This window comes from Schistocerca cancellata, chromosome 5 (assembly GCF_023864275.1).
Source record: "Schistocerca cancellata isolate TAMUIC-IGC-003103 chromosome 5, iqSchCanc2.1, whole genome shotgun sequence".
Classification (NCBI taxonomy): Eukaryota; Metazoa; Arthropoda; class Insecta; order Orthoptera; family Acrididae; genus Schistocerca; species Schistocerca cancellata.
The window spans coordinates 368,124,430-368,147,175 of record NC_064630.1 but is presented as its reverse complement, the minus strand read 5'-3'; the positions used below and the strand labels follow the sequence as shown (position 1 = coordinate 368,147,175).

Below are 22,746 nucleotides of genomic sequence, written 5' to 3'. Positions count from 1 at the left end.
TGCACAAATGTAGCTTTATATGTGTGTACTAGCTGACAAACCCAGAATTCCATGGGTATTCAGTTTGCCAATTTTCTATTAGAAACTAAAACAAAAAATAAACCATGTTTGCAGCAAACTATCCAAAAAATTTTATTTCCGTGTATTTGTGAAAACAACTTTGTAATTAAGAAATAGTTATACAAAGAAATATGCACAATTTATAAATGTACAAATGCTGTATCCGAATTAAGAAGTATGATCCCAGACAGTTGGTGCATGTTGGATGCAGCAGCTTCGCATGTTTACAAATATTTCTATGGCAATGCCTCTTCATAGCTCTATAGCTATTTACACTTTGCAATTGAAAGTTGTCAAAACCACTGCCAGGTGTCAGGGATTTCCTTAAATTGACTCGACTATATGAGTGTCTTAGTAGTAACGAATAAATCTATTAAAAATTAATGTGTGATGTGGTAATTTTTAATGCATCTCATTGTTTATGACACCATATCTCTTGATTAAATGATGATGGCATCCTCTTGGGTAAAATATTCCGGAGGTAAAAGAGTCCCCCATTCGGATCTCCGGGCGGGGACTACTCAAGAGGACGTCGTTATCAGGAGAAAGAAAACTGGCATTCTACGGATCGGATCGTGGAATGTCAGATCCCTTAATCGGGCAGGTAGGTTAGAAAATTTAAAAAGGGAAATGGATAGGTTAAAGTTAGATTTAGTGGGAATTAGTGAAGTTTGGTGGCAGCAGGAACAAGACTTCTGGTCAGGTGAATACAGGGTTATAAATACAAAATCAAATAGGGGTAATGCAGGAGTCGGTTTAATAATGAATAAAAAAAATAGGAGTGCGGGTAAGCTACTACAAACAGCATAGTGAACGCATTATTGTGGCCAAGATAGACACGAAGCCCATGCCTACTACAGTAGTACAAGTTTATATGCCAACTACCTCTGCAGATGATGAAGAAATTGAAGAAATGTATGATGACATAAAAGAAATTATTCAGATAGTGAAGGGAGAGAAAAATTTAATAGTCATGGGTGACTGGAATTCAGTAGTAGGAAAAGGGAGAGAAGGAAACGTAGTAGGTGAATATGGATTGGGGCTAAGAAATGAAAGAGAAAGCCACCTGATAGAATTTTGCACAGAGCACAACTTAATCATAGCTAACACTTGGTTCAAGAATCATAAAAGAAGGTTGTATACATGGAAGAAGCCTGGAGATACTGACAGGTTTCAGATAGATTACATAATGGTAAAACAGAGATTTAGGAACTAGGTTTTAAATTGTAAGGCATTTCCAGGGGCAGATGTGGACTCTGATCACAATCTATTGGTTATGAACTGTAGATTAAAACTGAAGAAACTGCAAAAAGGTGGGAATTTAAGGAGATGCGACCTGGATAAACTGACTAAACCAGAGGTTGTACAGAGTTTCAGGGAGACCATAAGGGAACAATTGACAGGAATGGGGGAAATAAATACAGTAGAAGAAGAATGGGTAGCTTTAAGAGATGAAGTAGTGAAGGCAGCAGAGGACCTAGTAGGTAAAAAGATGAGGGCTAGTAGAAATCCTTGGGTAACAGAAAAAATACTGAATTTAATTAATGAAAGGAGAAAATATAAAAATGCAGTAAATGAAGCAGGCAAAAAGGAATACAAATGTCTCAAAAATGAGATCGACAGGAAATGCAAAATGGCTAAGCAGGCTTGGCTAGAGGACAAATGTAAGGATGTAGAGGCTTATCTCACTAGGGGTAAGACAGATACTGCCCACAGGAAAATTAAAGAGACTTTTGGAGAAAAGAGAACCACTTGTATGAATATCAAGAGCTCAGATGGAAACCCAGTTCTAAGCAAAGAAGGGAAAGAAGAAAGGTGGAAGGAGTATATAGAGGGACTATACAAGGGCGATGTACTTGAAGGCAATGTAATAGAAAGGAAAGAGAATGTAGATGGAGATGAAATGGGAGATACGATACTGCGTGAAGAGTTTGACAGAGCACTGAAAGACCCGAGTCGAAACAAGGCCCCGGGAGTAGACAACATTCCATTAGAACTACTGACGGCCTTGGGAGAGACAGTCCTGACAAAACTCTACCATCTGGTGAGCAAGATGTATGAGACAGGCGAAATACCCTCAGACTTCAAGAAGAATATAATAATTCCGATCCCAAAGAAAGCAGGTGCTGACAGATGTGAAAATTACCGAACAATCAGTTTAATAAGTCACGGATGAAAAATACTAACGTGTATTCTCTACAGACGTATGGAAAAACTGGTAGAAGCTGCCCTCGGGGAAGATCAGTTTGGATTCTGTAGAAATGTTGGAACACGTGAGGCAATACTGACCCTACGACTTATCTTAGAAGCTAATTTAAGGAAAGGCAAACCTATGTTTCTAGCATTTGTAGACTTAGAGAAACCTTTTGACAATGTTGACTGGAATACTCTCTTTCAAATTCTGAAGGTGGCAGGGGTAAAGTACAGGGAGCGAAAGGCTATTTACAATTTGTACAGAAACCAGATGGCAGTTATAAGAGTCGAGGGGCACGAAAGGGAAGCAGTGGTTGGGAAGGAAGTGAGACAGGGTTGTAGCCTCTCCCCGATGTTATTCAATATGTATATTGAGCAAGCAGTGAAGGATACAAAAGAAAAATTCGGAGTAGGTATTAAAATCCATGGAGAAGAAATAAAAACTTTGTGGTTCACCGATGACATTGTAATTCTGTCAGAGACAGCAAAGGACTCGGAAAAGAAGTTGAACGGAATGGACAGTGTCATGAAAGGGGGGTATAAGATGAACATCAACAAAAGCAAAATAGGATCATGGAATGTAGTCGAATTAAGTCGGGTGATGGTGAGGGAATTAGATTAGGAAATGAGACACTTAAAGTAGTAAAGGAGTTTTGGTATTTGGGGAGCAAAATAACTGATGATGGTCGAAGTAGAGAGGATATCAAATGTAGACTAGCAATGGCAAGGAAAGCGTTTCTGAAGAAGAGAAATTTGTTAACATCGAGTATTGATTTAAGTGTCAGTAAGTCGTTTCTGAAAGTATTTGTATGGAGCGTAGCCATGTATGGAAGTGAAACATGGACGATAACTAGCTTGGACAAGAAGAGAATAGAAGCTTTAGAAATGTGGTGCTACAGAAGAATGCTGAAGATTAGATGGGTAGATCACATAACTAATGAGGAGGTATTGAATAGGATTGGGGAGAAGAGAAGTTTGTGGCACAAATTAACTAGAAGAAGGGATCGGTTGGTAGGACATGTTCTGAGGCATCAAAGGATCACCAATTTAGTATTGAAGGGCAGCGTGGAGGGTAAAAATCGTAGAGGGAGACCAAGAGATGAATACACTAAACAGATTCAGAAGGATGTAGGTTGCAGTAGGTACTGGGAGATGAAGAAGCTTGCACAGGATAGAGTAGTATGGAGAGCTGCATCAAACCAGTCTCAGGACTGAAGACCACAACAACAACAACATCTCTTGAACTATTTGTCGTACAATGATTTGTCTATGTAAGTACATTCAGTGGCATATGTGGATACTGCTTGCAAAATTTATTGTGAATACAGTTAATAGCATAGAAATAATACATGTAAATGTTATGCATGATATGGCAGTTTTTCATACACCTCATTCCTTATGACACCATATCTTCACAGTGATTGTTGCCTGACAGTAAAGGATACATATACCACGGTTGGTTGAAATCGCTCCAGTGGTTTAGGTGATATGGAAAACACACACCTGTTGCAAATAACTTCTTTGGATTTGCAGCAAACCATTCATTCTAAAATTAAATTGCAGCTCAGCTCAGTGCTATGAATCACAAGTGTGGGTCATATTATGTGTTCCAAAATCAAGACTTTTCATTCTCAGCAAAAATTACAGTTTCTTAAAACTTCTCATTGTTTTGTCAGTCATTCATTCATACTAAGCAGTGAATCCACAACTGACCCCTTTGGATTTCTGTAATTATGACATGCTCATTCAGATATTCACAGATTTTCCCCAAAGCCTGTTAAAATGAAGTTTACTGCTTGTTAATTAGATATGAAATGTACATCTCAAGACAACTGTAGTGCACAGTTTAACTAAGCAAGGGCACAGCCTTATGACTCCGAAGATTAGTCTAAATATAAGACTTAGTATATTATATTTGGTGAGTATGTATATTTTTATTGAAAAGTTCTTTATTATTTTCTTTCATCATTTCTAGTGTAACGAAAAATATGTGGTATACAAGACCGTAATCATAAATGACATAGTTCATTTTTTTGTACTCATGTTTTCTTTTGTCAAGAATGTGGATGAACAATTTTTAAAACAACAAATAAATTACACATTGGTTACCTATTTTTTATTCAATTTATTTCTCATTTCAGATGAATTTCTGACAATATTTTCTACAAGTGGAATGCACAGTGAAGTTACAGCCACAGCTGAAGTCACAGACATAATCATTACATGTCAGTAACATTCAACACCTGGAAACACCCACAACAAGTTATTCATATCATTCATTATCTCACTTAAAGAATAAGAAAAAAAGAAGCCAATCATATGCAGCTATACAAGTCTGCATGAGTGGTCATCCAACATTTGTGAATAAATACAGTGAATGACTTTTATAGAAAATTACTCTGCCATGCTCTAAATGCACAAGTCATATTGTTACAATTAATGTTGCCTCTTCAACAGAACAAACTATCGTACAACCAGAGTTATGTTATTTTGACTCAAATGTAAAGCTTTAAATTAGTTACTGCATAATACTTTTCCCATACTCATTCATGAAATGAATTGTTATGCAAATTATAAGCCAAATTGTTGTCACTTGCATATAATATCTCAATGTTATATCAGTTTTAAATAACTCTTAAATATCATGTTTATGTACTCACACATTTTACTCAAGATGTGACTATAAGTTATAAATATGTCACATTCATTAATTAAATTTTATACAATAAAATGGGCTACTGTTAGATTTACATTGTGAATTTGTTTTGTCTTAACATCAAGTTTTATAGACATCCAGTGTGCCAATAAAAACTGTTGATATAAAATGCTTGCCAACAACACTCTTCATAACATGACCATCTAAAATGAGCTGGTTTTGATCATCCTCATTTGGAATAATAGTGCTTTATTAGAAAGAGAGAAAATAAATCTACTTCTAGATATTCTCATTTGTAGTTTATTTTCTTTAAATAACAAAACAAAACTGTTATCAGTAACAAGTGTAGGTGAATGGAAATGAGAGAGCAAGAAATGGCGTGAGAGTGTGGAGATTGTAAGGGAGAGAAAGAGGGCAATGGTGAACTCATGTAACGTGTGATATTAAAAGACAACCGTACTTTTAAAAGGCACACTTCTCTGTGAGAAACAGAACAAAATGGAAGGTGGTTCACCAGTCTATATTATTTCAGAAATACTTTCTATATTTTGAGTAGTTAGTGCTCTGGAAACCTTTATTGTGTACGTAGGGATGGAAAGTCATGTACATATCCAAAAAGATGCTCTAGTTGAAAAATCTCTTGTGCTTTGATGATGATTAGTAACATCTGAAACTGATAGCAATAATAAAGGCCTTGAAAGTAGCTAATGGTGGCACTATTTGATTTTCAATAGAGTTACTATAGTTGAGATTACCATCTTTATAACAAATGATTAAGTAACATATACAGCCTTCAAGGACAAATGGGGACCATCAAGCTCTTGATTTGATGCTGTAATAAGTCACTCTATTTCTTCAGAAAAATAGCATGTTGTACACGTCCTTAAAATTATGGTATCTGTATGACAATTTCCCAGGTCTTCATTCCAACATACCTTACAGGACACATCAAAATTTTCACTGGAGTCATTATCAAAAGTTAGTGTGTTTCTGTTAAATAACTCTCCTTTGCCAGTGCTAATCACTGTTACTGGTGAAATTTACAGGAGTCTAATAGAAACATCTGCACAAAAAATCAAAAAAGTTGCTACATATTGGTGAATGAGCACCTGCACATTTTGTAATGTATGTCACACATGCCTGCATTAAATGGTTTCATGTCTAGCCACTTCCTTTATAACAGAACATAAAATACTAATTCAAAGTCATGCCCCTGGACAGCTGCTGTTGTCCATAATTGGTATCACTATAGAACAGTTGAATTGTGCACCATCCCATGACATGCTGCTTTTCATACTGGATGTACTTGGATCATCAACTTTCCAAAATACATCTGTTAAGGCACTGAGTAAAACAGTGACTAGATGCAGAAATTTGACAGGAAAAGATACTGCATGTGTTTGATTTATTATCCTTCTGAGAAAGTGAAAATTAATGCAAAATTTTCTATAATAATTCCCTTGTGTGAGAATGGGATGAAGTGCATCAATAGTGTCCATTCTACAGCTCTTTGCAGACAGCACAGTCTGAGATGATGTTGGGGATGTTCACAAAATCCATTAAAATAACTTGATAATATGAGCAGTGTTGCTAAAATTTAACATCTTACATCAGTTTCTGGTTTTATGAATGTCTATATCCCCAGAGACAAAATGGTTTCACTATTCTGTGTCCCTGCTCACATCACCATTCAGCTCATTCAAAATCACAAGAACATTACTCTGACATGTTTTGAAATAAAAATCTTGTATGTTACATATTAATTAAAAAGATTCCTTGACACTGCAGTCCAACAGAATGTTTTATTCATTTTCTACTTAAAAATGCATTTCAATCTTTATTTTATTATTGGTCCCTTTTCTTCACACTAATAGACCCTAAATGCATTCATTAAAATGTGTCTTGATATAATAACGGAATTAAATTTTCTCTTAGAGCCACACAGCTAACTTAGGATCCTTCAGAACAAATTGTTTAGCAACAGAAAAAATTTTTACACTTGGAAAAAATTTCAGAAGAGTCGACACAGTAGTTCCTACATTCCTGTTTGCATAGGGGAAACCTATTTCTATTATTTTAAGAGTGTTCTGGATATTCATCAGCACACATGATTATTCAGTGGCAAAAATAAGTGCATCTCTTTTTGAAATATTTTTTCTTGGTGTTAGAAGTGAACCAACTATGTGCACACAGTTTCTAACAATTGGAAACTTTGTAGCTGTTGTACAGTTACAGTCACCCATTAAATACAAGTGTGAGCATTGTAAACACTAATGATTGGTACGAAACTCATCGAAATGTTCCGACAAGACGATGCCACCACTCGACTGATAACCCGAGAAGAATTCATCACTAATATTATCATTTACCTCTTAATTTATATTTGCCCTACAGACTGCATTGCAATTTAGACTGATGAAAGTGAATAAAATTTAGTTTTTATCATTAATATTTCTGCAGAGGCAACAAAATAAATACAAAGTGAATAGTCAAATAAATATTTCACTACACAGTTCTAACTGTACTTAAATATTTACATTATATACACTCAAAGATGATATGAATTGACAGTGTAAAATAAATAATAATAATTGCTTTGGTAAATAATTATTTGTCCGTGACTACAGGACAAAAATGTATAAAACCAACTTGCTTGGAAGTTGTGCAACGAAGTGAAACTTTGTGAAAGAATCAATTATTCATTTATCATTAACTGAAACACAATGGATCGATACCTGTATTTCATTCATAACTGATTCCATATATGTGTCTGAAGACTTACTTATCATGATGATATGATATTACTACAGAATAAAAAATAAAATACAGATATAATGTCACTGACTTCTTTCTCTGCATTTTCAGTGGCTGTTCTTCAGCTTCAAACAAGATTATAAAAAGACATCACAGTGATGCACTGGGATTTAATAGTAAGTAAAACTACAAATTATAATTACAGCACAGTCACTGCATCAGTTTCTGTACTGTGGATGGTCACCACATGAACTGTGCTGATTTACAGCATCTTGGTCTTAGAAAAAAATTCTAGTATCATGTGCTTTCACGCCTGCTTCACATGGGGCTTGAAGCATGATACTAGCCAGGCAGTGTAGATAAAAAAAGTGACAGTAATAGCAATAACAGCATACATGAAAAGGTTCAATTCTGGTTGGCGGAAACGATTCTTTCGAAGCCATTCAAGGACCTCATCACCAGTTGAAAGATCACCTAGGAGAAATTTAAAAAAATGAGATTAAATATAAGCTCATATATATATGAAAAAATAGACAGAACTGCTATGTTCCTATGTATTACTGACATGCAAGAAATGAAAAAAATATCACAGTAAATGGAATCAAGATTTTATTCATTTTGCAATTTATATCGGAGCAACAAAAGCAGAAAGGAAGGTGTTATGAAGAAATGGTAACAAAAGAAAAATCAGAGTTGAAGTTGGGAATAGGACAGTCTTAGCTTTCTGCCCATTCATCTATTTCTCATGCCAGTATTAGTGAACATCTGTAGCTAGTATCTTTTTTAAGGGTAAAACAGAACTTCCTGTATTTGAATAGATAGTAAAGCAGTTATTTATTAGATTCCAATGCATTAACCACTACACTTTTGTTTGTTTCCATTTGCCCATCTCAGCAAAAGTAGGCCTAATTACACAAATTTCTTTTCTCCTCAGTATGTCTGTGATCTGTTTAATCAAGCTACTTACAAAACAATATCTTTCAGTACAAGGATGTCCCAATTAATAAATTGCATAGTTACAATTGAAATCCTAGCCTTCCAAATTTTTGTTTTGTGTTGGTTCCTCAAGCTACTGTGCAGCTCTTTCTCATTCCCTTGTCAGATATGAGTACTAACTTCATCTCTAAACTTTAAATATTGATGAAACAATAAGTTCTGTTATAGAGATTCACACCTTTTTCCATTTTATGTGGACAGACTAATTACATGACTCCCCAGTACTGCCTTCTCTTTACTCTTTATTGGTCCCAGTTCCTTGAATAGTAGCGATCTTTTTCCATATTCCCTAATTAGACTGCTCCAAAGTCTCAATCACTTTATGAACTATTTTACAATTTGCCTATAAGGCAAATAGTATTCATTATAATTAACACACATCAAACCATTTGTTTCCTTCTGTTCAACCTCTCATTTGCCGTGTACAAGTGCTGTTCAAAAAGTAAGGTGACTTCAAATTGCGTGGGCAATGGACATTGGATTACCGATCTTTCTCTTTTTTTTGTTATGTTGGTACACATGTCCCAAACATATGTTCACAATTTCAAGTGTGCAGCATACTTTGTTTTTGACAGATAGAAAGGTTAGATGTGTTTTAGTGTGCTTGGCGATTTTCAATTACTATAAAAAATGGAGCAAAGAGTTTGCATCAAATTTTGTTTGAAAAATGGAATCAAGTGCTCTAAAACACTTGAAAAGTTGACAGTGGCATATGGCGAGTCTGCTCTAAGTAAAAAAAAAAAAGGTTTACAAGTGGTACAAGCTCTTCCAAGATGGCCGAGGAGATGCCAATAATGAAACTCGCTCTGGATGCCCCAGCACATCAACAACAGATGATAACATCGAAGCTGTGAAGAAAGTAGTTTTGGATAATCATCAAATTACCATAAGAGAAGTTTCTGAGGATGTTGCATGTCAGTCGGCTCATGTCATGCAATTTTTTCGGATGTTTTGAGAATGAGAAGTGTGACAGCGAAATTTGTTCCAAATCTTCTCAATTTTGATCAGAAGAATCATCACATGAGCATTGCTCAGGAGCTCTTGAATGACATTAATGATGATCCTGATTATGATCCTGGGTTGCGAAAGCTTGAATTTTGTGTGTGTGTTTGTGTTTATTTGTGTGTCTATCAACATACCAACGCTTTCGTTTGGTAAGTTACATCATCTTTGTTTTTAGATATATTTTTCTTACGTGGAATGTTTCCCTGTATTATATTCATATCATCAATTTGAACCCAACAATTACGTTTGTTATTGTCACTGTTGCATTTCGAAATCTTTTCTGTCATCTTATTTTCTCTTCCTGTTTTTGCAAGTAGTTTCACTTTGTATTCACCTTCGCCTTTTTACCGTAATCAACAATACAATTTTATCCTGCCTATATATACTCAATAATACGTAACCCACTTCCAAACCATAACCGAAAAAAAAATTTTTCCACTTTCAACACTACCACTACTATAAAATCCACCGTTCCCAGCTCAAAAACAGTTCCTTTCACCTATTAAACAACCATTTCGGCTAATTCTAACAACTTTCGCTTTATTTCCATTTCCATTTTTCCCACATCACTGATCATTTTTAGCCGCTTCCCACAGGTTTTTACGTCATTATTTCTTCGTCAGACAATTGTTAGCCTCATGTTCACAATCTGCCACCACAAAACCACGCCTTTTAATACATTTACACGCAGTTTTTTCGAAATTTTCCCAAATTTCTCCACCCTTTAACGTGTTTTGGTGACAAAACAACCACCTAACCTTTGTGCACATCGTTGGTTACCAACCCAAATTCACCACAGGATCAACATAGCTCAGCTTTAACCAACACTTTTTCGACTTTTTTCACATCAGATCCCCAGCTGCTTTCTAGTTCACCTTTATCTCTCCCCATATATTTTTATTTTTATTTTCATTTTCATTTCAGCCTCATGTTACACTTTCCACCTTCTAATACCATGTCACCCTCACAACATCCCCACAACGACCCCATTAAATTTTATTTACATTCCCTCCGTAAACATGCCTTCGCCCTAGCCAGATTACGCTCCCATATTTTATTTACTCAGGCTTGTCTGACATTTGGCATTACCCCCAAAGGCCTTCACATTTAAAGTCCCCATCTCTGGCTGTAACCCTTCTTTCCATCAGTCCCTATACCAAACTGAACAATCCATAGCCCTCACCCACCTAATCCTTCACCTACACATCAACTCAGCCAATGAACACACCCGTCAACTCCTATCCTTAATAAAAGTCCTCAATCTTTCCTCTCCCACATCTACACCGGTTGTTCAGAGCATCCTCCTACAGGCCAACCACAAATTAGAACAGCATGCCACCCTCCACCTCAAAAAACTATCCAATCTCCTGGTTTCCCACCTCCGGAAAGGCAACTCACTCACCCTCCACAACCTTTCCAGCAAACCTCAACCTCCTCTCATTGCACACAGACCCAGTCTCTCCCACCTACTCAATCTCCCACTTCCAGCTCCACTCTCCCCAAAACCTCAAAATTCTAATCAACACAATCTGGAACCACAACACCCTAATGCAGTAGTTAATCTTTCCTCCAAACCTCTCTCCCAATCCGAAACCTCTGTCCTATCAAAAGCCCTCACCTTCAGCCCTACTCCCAGATTCAACCAAACAGCCCTTGTCAAAGATTTACTGTCCTACACTCGTACTCTCTGCTGGAAATATCACTTTGCCATGAAGAAAAATAATCCTAATCCTACTCCTAATGATCCAACTCCCCAAGACTCTATCCAAACTGAACCCTGCCTGGAACAGTTCCATCCTCCGTCACAGCGGGACCCACCTCCTCTTCCTCAAAATCACCCTCACCAAACCTTCCAGGTATTTCTCACTTCCAGCCTTGCCTCTCAATCCTTCTTGAAAAACCTTAATCCTACTCCCAACATCACCACTGCTGAAGCCCAGGCTATCCGTGATCTGAAGGCTGACCGATCCGTCGTCATTCGTCCGGCGGACAAGGGTTCCACGACCGTGGTACTTGATTGTCGGGAGTATGTGGCTGACGGACTGCGTCAGCTTTCAGACAGCACTACATACAAAGTTTGCCAAGGTAATCCCAGTCCTGATGTCCAGGCGGAGCTTCAAGGAATCCTCAGAACCTTAGACCCCCTACAAAACCTTTCACCTGACACCATCAACCTCCTGACCCCACCGACACCCCGCACCCCTACCTTCTACCTACTTCCTAAAATTCACAAACCCAATCATCCCGGCAGCCCCATTGTAGCTGGTTACCAAGCCCCCACAGAACGTATCACTGCCTACATAGATCAACACCTTCAACCCATTACATGCAGTCTCCAATCCTTCATCAAAGACACCAACCACTTTCTCGAATGCCTGGAATCCTTACCCAATCTGTTAGCCCCGGAAACCATCCTTGTAACCATTGATGGCACTTCCATATACACAAATATTCCGCACGTCCACGGCCTCACTGCGATGGAGCACTTCCTTTCACGCCGATCACCTGCCACCCTACCTAAAACCTCTTTCCTCATTACCTTAGCCAGTTTCACCCTGACTCACAACTTCTTCACTTTCGGAGGCCAGACATACCAACAATTAAAGGGAACAGCCATGGGTACCAGGATGGCCCCCTCATACGCCAACCTATTTATCGGTCGCTTAGAGGAAGCCTTCTTGGTTACCCAGGCTTGCCAACCCACAGTTTGGTACAGATTTATTGATGACATCTTCACGATCTGGACTCACAGTGAAGAAGAACTCCAGAATTTCCTCTCCAACCTCAACTCTTTTGGTTCCATCAGATTCACCTGGTCCTACTCCAAATCCCATGCCACTTTCCTTGATGTTGACCTCCATCTGTCCAATGGCCAGCTTCACACATCCGTCCACATCAAACCCACCAACAAGCAACAGTACCTTCATTATGACAGCTGCCACCCATTCCATATCAAACGGTGCCTTCCCTACAGCCTAGGTCTTCGTGGCAAACGAATCTGCTCCAGTCCAGAATCCATGAACCATTACACCAACAACCTGAAAACAGCTTTCGCATCCCGCAACTACCCTCCCGACCTGGTACATAAGCAAATAACCAGAGCCACTTCCTCATCCCCTCAAACTCAGAACCTCCCACAGAAGAACCCCAAAAATGCCCCACTTGTGACAGGATACTTTCCGGGACTGGATCAGACTGAATGTGGCTCTCCAGCAGTGATACGACTTCCTCAAATCCTGCCCTGAAATGAGATCCATCCTTCATGAAATCCTCCCCACTCCGCCAAGAGTGTCTTTTCGCCGTCCACCTAACCTTCGTAACCTCTTGGTTCACCCCTATGAAATCCCCAAACCACCTTCCCTACCCTCTGGCTCCTACCCTTGTAACTGCCCCCGGTGTAAAACCTGTCCCATGCACCCTCCCACCACCACCTACTCCAGTCCTGTAACCTGGAAGGTGTACACAATCAAAGGCAGAGCCACGTGTGAAAGCACCCACGTGATTTACCAACTGACCTGCCTACACTGTGAAGCTTTCTATGTGGGAATGACCAGCAACAAACTGTCCATTCACATGAGTGGACACAGGCAGACAGTGTTTGTTGGTAATGAGGATCACCCTGTGGCTAAACATGCCTTGGTGCACGGCCAGCACATCTTGGCACAGTGTTACTCCGTCCGGGTTATCTGGATACTTCCCACTAACACCAACCTATCAGAACTCCGGAGATGGGAACTTGCCCTTCAGTATATCCTCTCTTCCCGTTACCCTCCAGGCATCAACCTACTCTAATTTCAAGTTTTCCCCACTCATACCTCACCTGTCATTCAACAACATCTTTGCCTCTATACTTCCGCCTCGACTGACATCTCTGCCCAAACTCTTTGCCTTTACAAACTCTCAGACTCTTAAACTCTTTGCCTTTACAAATGTCTGCTTGTGTCTGTGTGCGGATGGATATGTGTGTGTGTGCGAGTGTATACCTGTCCTTTTTTGCCCCTAAGGTAAGTCTTTCTGCTCCCGGGATTGGAATGACTCCTTACCCTCTCCCTTAAAACCCACATCCTTACGTCTTTCCCTCTCCTTCTCTCTTTCCTGATGAAGCAACCATGGGTTGCGAAAGCTTGAATTTTGTGTGTGTGTGTGTGTGTGTGTGTGTGTGTGTTTTTGTGTGTCTATCAACACACCAACGCTTTCATCTGGTAAGTTACATCATCTTTGTTTTTAGATATATTTTTCCTATGCGGAATGTTTCCCTCTGTTATAACCGTGTAAAGTAATACATATGTATTGTCACCTTATATTAGTTTATTAGTCTGTACATTAGTCTTAAAATGGCAAGTCCCCTATGTCACAATTTTTAACTGCACAAGGTCTGTTATGCAATAATAAAAATTTGATTTGATTTGATTTTTATGTTTCACAAAGTAACAATGTGCTAATTATTGCACTGAAAATTCAGATCCATGTTGATAGCCTAGACTTTGTAATATGACTAAATATAACAATGAGCAAACATTTTGTGCAACAGGAATTGCACATACAGTGTAGTTCATGCCATTTTCATGTGCTAGTGCAGACTTATGCACAGCTTCAGATCTCTTTCAGAGCTATTGCAAGATCACCTTGTACTGGTTCTCTATTATTCACAATACATTGACCTGCACATGCCTACAAAAATGTTAGTAATGTTATTACATCAGTAATCTAATAACACAAAAAAACCTTACATTTACCTCTGTAAATGCTGGGAAACCGTTTACGGAAGTACACAATTGCTGGCAATTTGGTAACACCCCACTTCCGAGCATATCGTGGATCTGCCATCTTCACAAAAGTTATATCTAAATTATCAGTTTCACTATCAATGTTCTCCAGTTCTTCCAGAACAGTCATTGACTCTGGTGAATCTTTCTCATCTGTTAAATTCAAAAGTTAATTACTAACCAATAATTATTTATATCAAAAGTGTAATAACCACTTTCATTGTGAGTTTTCGTTACATTTGCTATTCCACTGTTCTTACACTGCAGCAGACATTATTAATGATTCATGACTTTAACAACTTGTGGCTACAAATGTCAGAGAACCAACAATAAGATAACAATAAAAAGAATAACTTGGAACTGTCATAGAGAGCAATATGGTATGTTCATAAATATAATCACTAATGTATTTCTCAAATTTTCTGTCTCAAAGCCTTATGGTCGTTAAACTTGGACAAACTTATATCTATTTGTTAAATTTCACTTCTTGTAAGGTTATGGTCACTAAACTTTCCTACTACTGAGAAGTTCATGCCATCTATGTCACTACTTCTCAGAGGAAACATTAACAGCTGCAACAGAAATCACAATGAAGAGTGGTATTCAGTCACTCAATCATCCATCTTCTTTCATAGATCCTATATTAAAGGAGAACATTCAGCGATGTGGTATCAGTCAAGGCATAAATTAATGAATAGAAACAACTGATAGGAATTATTGTATTTTACAATCTATGAGATGCTATGGACTATAAGATGCACCTTAATTTTTAAGCTATTTTTTTTAAATAACATTTTTACCATTTTTACTAGATTGCAAAGCCAGATTAAAAAAATTCTTAGTTTATAAAAGCAAGCTGACCTTTAAAATTCCTGAAAATTGTCATCTAAACCTTCTTCTTCTTCTTCCTTTTCCTCCATCATCATTGTTGTCTTCTTCATATACTGTATATAAGATGGTCTTCCTGCCATGAAGGGCATTACTTATGCCGCAGTTCTTGATAGATTTAACAATAATGACTTCTCTCACTCTAAATCACAACTGTTTTATCCACTGACACACTTGTTTGATTGTACGTCATTTTAAAGCTCCCTTCAACGTGAATTCATGTTGAGTTTTGTCCATCATCCATTTGTTCCATTTCTCTCTCATGAACACTTCAAATGGCTTGTTTATTGAGACATCAGAGGTTGCAATTGTGAAGTAAATCATCCCGGAAAAACAGGAAGCTCTGTATTTCCATGTTTCAATTTCTCTTTCACAGAATTTTTCAAGTGACTACTAAACTGATCTAGCACAGGAAGAGAACCCTTCTTCCATAAAGCACATTTCCTTCTCTTCCACATAATTTCCAACCCTTGTCATGTATGTGAACAACACAACTGGGCAGTATTTCAGAAGGTTTTGGCATTTTTTTGCATTTGAAAATGATCATTGGGATAAGTATAGTACCACTAGCACAATATGAAAGGACAAAAGTCTAATACATTTTTTCAAGCCCACTTGTTTTTATAGTTATAATTTCTGCACCTTTCACGGCAACAGTTCTGTTTTGGTTCACATTCATCCACATCCATCCAGCTGCTTCAGCAAGAAGCAGTAACAAACATATTGATTCAATATTTCCAATTTCTAGTCAGGTGCAGTGCAAAGTTCATAATACTTGTATGTACAGTAACATCATCTGCCCTCACGCGTGTGCCTGTTACCAGTGGATAAGCTTGCATGTTGTAATCAAATCCTGACTAACTAATAGCTTAACATATTCTACATCTACACCGATACTCTGCAATCCACCTTACAGTGCATGGTGGACGCTACCTTTACCACTGGTTTCTTTTCTTCTTTCACTCACAAATAAAACAAGGGAAAAAAAACTATCTATATGCCTTCATATGAGCCCTGATTTCTCACATCTTGCACAATGTATGTGGGAAGCAATAGAATCATTCTGCACTCAGATTCAAATGCTCATTCTCTAAATTTTCTCAATAGTGTTCCTCAAAAAGAATGTTGTCTTCCTCCCAGGAACTCCAAAATGAGTTCCTGAATCATCTTTGTAACACTTGCATGTTGTTCAAATCTACCAGTAACAAATCTAGCAGCCTGCCTCTCAACTGCTTCAATGTCTTCCTTTAATCCTACCTGGCACGGATCCCAAACACTTCAGCAGTGTTCAAGAATAGGTTGGACTAGCATCCTATGAGCAGTTTCCTTTATAGGTGAACCACAATTTCCTTGAATTCTCCCAGTAAACCAATGTTGACCATTTACCTTTCCTGCCACAATGCTCACATGGTCATTCCATTTCAGGTCGCATTTCAACAGTACACTCAGATATTTAAATGACATGACTTTGTCAAGCAGGACACAACTAATACTGTTTCCAAACATTATGGGTTTCAAATAGTGCAGTTCATGATATAAGTTCATGGCTTGTAGAAAATAAACTAATGCTACATCACAATATGATTCAGTTTTTACAGTTTCTAACAAACTATTTAACAGAACCCAATGTTTTAATTTCACAGAATGGGCATATGATTAGTGAAACTGAACTCAAATTTCTAGGTGTACAGGTAGATAGTAAACTGTTGTGGGAAGCCCATGTTCAGGATCTTGTACAAAGACTTAATGCTGCCATGTTTTATTATGTATCTGAAGTAAGTGATTTTTTGACACATAAATTAGTCTACTTTGCTTATTTCCATTCGCTTATGTCATATGGTATTATATTTTGGGGTAACTCTTCCCATCCTCAAAAGAAATTTTTGGCTCAGAAATGGGTAGTTCAGCCAGTAAGTGGTGTAAGTTCGTGAACCTCTTGTCGATCCCTGTTCACTAGTCTGGGTAATCTGACATTGGCCTCTCCATATATATGTTCTTTACTGCCATCTCTTGTTAACAATATCAGCTTATTCCCAAGAATTAGCTGCTTTCACTCTGTTAATACTACGTAGAAATCCCGTCTGCATTTGGATCACACATACTTAACTCGTGTGCAGAAAGGTCTGCAGTATACTGCTGCATCCATTTTCAATAAGCTACCACAAGAATTCAAAAATCTTAACAGTAATCCATGCACTTTCAAATCAAAATGGAAGAGTTTCCTCATGGGTCACTCCTTCTATTCTGTCAAGGAGTTCCTTGAAAAATTAAGCTGATTCCTATGTTATATTGTTGATTGTGTTTACTTTATCTTATGGCTTGACTTTTATTGTGATCATAAACATTTTATTTTATCTGTTATTACTTTTTGTGTTGTAGTTCCATGTACTGACACGTTCCATAACCTTCATGATTTGGTCCTCAATTTGGTCCTACAGAACTAGATGTGTAAATAAATAAATAAATAAATAAATCACAGCAAACAGAACTTTTATCTAAGTCATCTTGTATCCTCCTACAGTCACTCAATTTCAAAACCTTACCATAGACCACAGCATCATCAGCAAACAACCACAGATTGCTGCCCACCCTGTTCACAAAATCATTTATGTATACAGAGAATAATAGCATCTTGTATCCTCCTACAGTGACTTAACTTCGAAAGCTTACCATACACCACAGCATCATCAGCAAACAACCACAGATTGCTGCCCACCAAATCATTTATGTATACAGAGAATAATAGCAGTCCTATCACTCCTGATGATATCTTTGTCTCTGATGAACATTCACTGTCGATGTCAATATACTGGGTTCTATAACTTAAGAAGACTTCGAGCCACTCACATATCTGTGAATCTATTCCATATGCTCGTACCTTCTGTAACAGCCTGCAGTGGGGCACTGTGGCAAATGCTCTCTGGAAATCTAGAAATATGGAATCTGCCCATTGCCCTTCATCCATAGTTTGCAGTAGATCATGTGAGAGAAAATGGAAAGCTGTGTTCACATGAGTGATTCTTTCCAAAACCATGCTGATTTGTGGGCATACGCTTCTCAGTCTCAAGAAAATTTTATTATATTCAATTTGAGATTACATTCAAGGATCCCGCAGCAAACCAATGTTAGGAATATTGGTCCGTAATTTTGTGGGTCCGTTCTTTTGCCCTTCTTATACACAGGAGTCACCTACACTTTATTCCAGTTGCTTGGAACTTTGTGCTGTGTGAGTGATTCACAATAAATGAAAAATAAGCAAAGGGCCAATGTCATAGAGTACTCTTTGAAAAACCAAACTGGGATTCCATCTGGACCTGGTGACTTATTTGTTTACAACTCCTTCTTCTCTATGTATTTGTTTACAACTCCTTCTTCTCTATGCCAAGGATGCTTATTATTGTGTTGTCCATGTGGGAGTCTGTTTGATGGTCAAATGACTGGTAGTGGTTGTATGCTTCACACACGTCTTTTCGCAGACACACGAACCTCTACTAACCTTTGCTTGTCATCATTTGTGCGTTCTCTTTTCAGCTGATAGTCACCAGCCTCTGCTTCCTCAGCAGTTTCCGAATCTCGTTATTAAACCACGGTGGGTCTTTTTTGTCCTTAATCCACTTGTTAGGCATGTAATTCTCCAGACCATGATTTACAATCTGCTTAAACTTTGCCCATAAGTCCTCTATGTCCACCTTACTGGAACTTAGACATGTCAGTTCAATGTCTAAGTGAGGTATTAACAACTGCATTTCTGCTCATTCTAACAGAAATACTCTCCTAGCTTTCTAAACTGATTTACTGGCTTATGTAACCACAGTACTACAATGACATCCTGATCACTAATCCCCATTTCTATATTGACATTGTTGATAAGGACTGATCTATTTATAGCTACAAGGTCTAAGATATTTCCAATGTGTGTGGGCTGCCAAGCTAGCTGCTCAAGACAGTGTTCAAAGCACTTTGCAGTGTTCAAAATTACTTTGCATGACTGCATGTCTGTATGCGCAGCACCAAATCCATAGACATCCCAGTCTATACTCAGTAGATTTAACTCACCTCCAACTAGCACTGATTCTCTGGGTATTTACGCACTACTGACTATAGATATTCTTTGAATGACTCTAGAACTGTTATAGCAGAATCAGTTTGCTGGTAAAAAGATCCAACAATTAAATTGGTTTCACCTAGACCAGTTAAATGTGAGCAGATAACTATACTGTCACACTCAACTCCAATCTCAATAGAGACGATATTTTTGTCAACTGTAATGAACACTCCCCCACCTATGGCCTCTAATTTGTTTTCCCAATACATTATCCATGACTCGCTAAATATCTCAGAGCTATCAACTTTGGGTCTCAGCCAGCTCTTGATCCCAAGAATAATTTGAGTGCAAGAACTTTCCTGGAGGGCAGTAAATTCAGGAATTTTGCTACAAATACTTTGACAACTTACTGATAAAATTTTAACAGTGAAAATGTCTTTACTCTAAATGTGATCTGACTTTCCTAGCTGAGTATCAACTAGCGAGTTTTCATCAGAGTACCTCAAACCACCACCGTGTCTAAAAAACCCTAATGTGCACTCCACACATATTCTCCTAACCAAGTGGCTGCTTCCTTTGTGTAATGCACCCCTGACCTAGCAAGGGGAGTCCTACAAATTCCCATCCAATAACACAGGTCCACAAAACTGCAGCCAAGACCTTCACAGAGTAATGAATCCTTTGGCTGAGACCCTCCACTCTACTAGGTTCCAAACCAAAGGACCCCAATCAACTCCGGTAACAATGCAAATTGCATGCATCTTGGATGAGACCCCACAGCATACATACCACGTGCATTTTTGCTTTCTTTCCACCCTGAATTCTATCTGCCTAAGGGGCTCCATAACATGCCTAATGTTGGAGCTGCAGATAACTAGTTAACCCCTCCCATCGTGTGCCTGTTTGCACCATGCTGAAGGAGCAGTCACCTGTCCACTCAGAGGGTGAATGGGCGAGGCCAGATGACCAGTGTCCACACTGGCTCTCCCTCAAGAGACGTGAATGCGTTACCATTCACCAATCACTTTGCTGTGGGGCGAGATCCATAGTGTCGGGTACACTAGAAGGTGCCTCAGTAGCAGAGACCATGAGTGAAACAAGTTATACCTAAATGAAAAGGCATGACATCTCTATGTCGTACAGCTTTTAAATGACACAGTCATTGTGAGTCTTTAAGCAGCTTAGAAGCTACATTAAACATACCCCTAACTCTCAGTAGCTAAAATGTAATGGACTTGCATGGAAGTATGGATTAAACACTTTGAGGATTGCGTAAGCATTGTATTCATTACATTGAATCATATTACATAGGACATATTAAAGATTAAATGCATTTTCACAAATATGATACAGTTCAAAAGTCGAAGAGTAAATATCTTTTTATAAGTGCAAATACTGTAAAGCAAAATCTTAAACATGGCTGCAAAACAGCAACTGTATGATTCTGAAGAGATTGAAAACTCAGTCAACCAGTTACAAATACAGGTTTATTATCTCTTGACCATAGTTTTGATATTTGTAAAAATATCTTCTTCAGAAGTATTGGCCTTATTACATCACACGATGGCACAATAAATAAGATGAAGCCAAACAGCTCTTGTCATAACAGATATTGATGAAACAAGAATTATTGCAAGCCATGGCTTTAGATAGTGCCAGAATATATATATATATCATACTTCATTATGACTACCCATTAGTAAATGCCCACAGTTAGATGCTCTTGTCAACATACAAATGTAATAGGCGTCACAGGATAAAATATTTGTGTAAGTTACATGTAACTTATTTGCAGCTGGTTGGCTGATTTTTTAATCTCTTTGTAAATACTGTTCCACATCTCGTGTTATGTTCTTCAGATCAATAAATATCTTCTACTACACACTTCACACTTTTGAAAGTAGCCTATGGTTAATTCTTGGTATAAGCTAATTCCATTCCAAATTTCTTCCAAATCTGCCCACCCATTGCAGTGTGAAGGAGTTAACAAACAAACATACACACAAACTGTCACATTTATAACACATAAGGGATACACAATGATAAAATTCATGACCTTGTCTTAGAACACCATCACATGAACATTCATGAGAGAGGAATAGGTATGTAATATTGTGAATGACATTCTGTGTTTGAAGAATTAGAGTGCAACTGATACTACATCTGTTAACTGCATGCCAGAATTGTTTAAGGAAGGTCATTTCAAAATCATGTTTGGAGAACTGTACCAAATTCAAAAGCCTTGTAGATGAAACACAAACACAGACGGATCCTTATGACACTACAGAAAGAAAACTGCATTACATAGTGAGTTGGAAAAAAAAGAAAGTAAGAAAGCCATTTAACAGGATATCATCATAAGTGACAATTAGAAAACTAAAACAGTGATTAATTTTTATTGAGTATGTTAACTGTATAATCTGTATGCTGGCTATAATAGAGGCAACCAAGATAATTGCACAAAAATGTACACCGGCATCAGAACATTGTACCTACTCACACTTTGCCTACTGTCAAGGCAACAGTGAACAAGGTGAGTTTCAGTATAGTTCCCCATATTTTGCCCTCAGTGCTTTCTGAGCTTTCTTTCCTCAATAAATGATTTGCAGACAATGAATTCTCAACCAAGGTTATTTCTACTACAAATGTATATTTTACAGGATTTGGAAAAAAATATTCATTTTGGAGAGAAAAGGAAAAAAAAAAGATGGACTATTGCTGGACCAAGCAAATGTAATGAAAGCATTACTTGTGCTACAAATGAAAATTTTTAGAATCAAATTTATTTCTGAAGGGGAAAAACTGGACTCTTGTGTGATCAAATACGTTCAGCTCAATAGATGTTATGATGATATATAAAGTTTCATTTTCAGAACACAATTATTATTTAATATGTTCTTTTATCAAACTTCTTGATGAACGCCTGTGAGCAGAGGGCATGGTATACAGTTAAAGTTTCCAATAGTTTAAACATTGTGTGTGTAAACAACAACCAACTGCAACTATGAGAATGCACATTGTAGATGACAAATTTCTTTCTGACATACCATCCTGAAACTTGTACATTGTTAAAAGATCACAATGAGAGGACCACTCTTTCAAAATTTTATATGTGTTGTGTACATAGTTCCGTGTAGTCAGTGCGTACACAACTTTCCTACTAGAGAGCGCCCCGCTAAGCACAACAGCGCAGGCGCAGCGCTCGTCCATCTCCGCACTACAGGAGGACGCTGTCTTAGAGATGGACCAAATTCTGCTTCTGCCGATCCGCGTATTAATATGTAACGCAGCCAATGAGATTGCTGCTAACGTAGAACCTTTTCTCCTCGCGGATCACACTCGTGCAGTGATACATGAATGCGAGAGGTATAACGAGTGTACAG

At 37.9% G+C, this 22,746-nt stretch overlaps 1 protein-coding gene across 3 annotated transcripts in view; it reads right to left on the bottom strand.

Annotated features, from left to right (window-relative positions):
* Positions 1–4,358: 4,358 nt before the first annotated feature.
* Positions 4,359–22,746, bottom strand: part of LOC126188248 (uncharacterized) — a 455,739-nt gene continuing 437,351 nt past the window's right edge. For all 3 annotated transcript variants that reach the window (XM_049929807.1, XM_049929809.1, XM_049929808.1), the window contains 2 exons: positions 14,401–14,583; positions 4,359–8,137 (listed from right to left, as the gene is read on the bottom strand). In XM_049929807.1, coding sequence (XP_049785764.1) covers positions 7,971–8,137; positions 14,401–14,583 — 350 coding nt within the window. In that variant the 3' untranslated portion in view covers positions 4,359–7,970. The remainder of the gene's footprint in view (positions 8,138–14,400; positions 14,584–22,746) is intronic.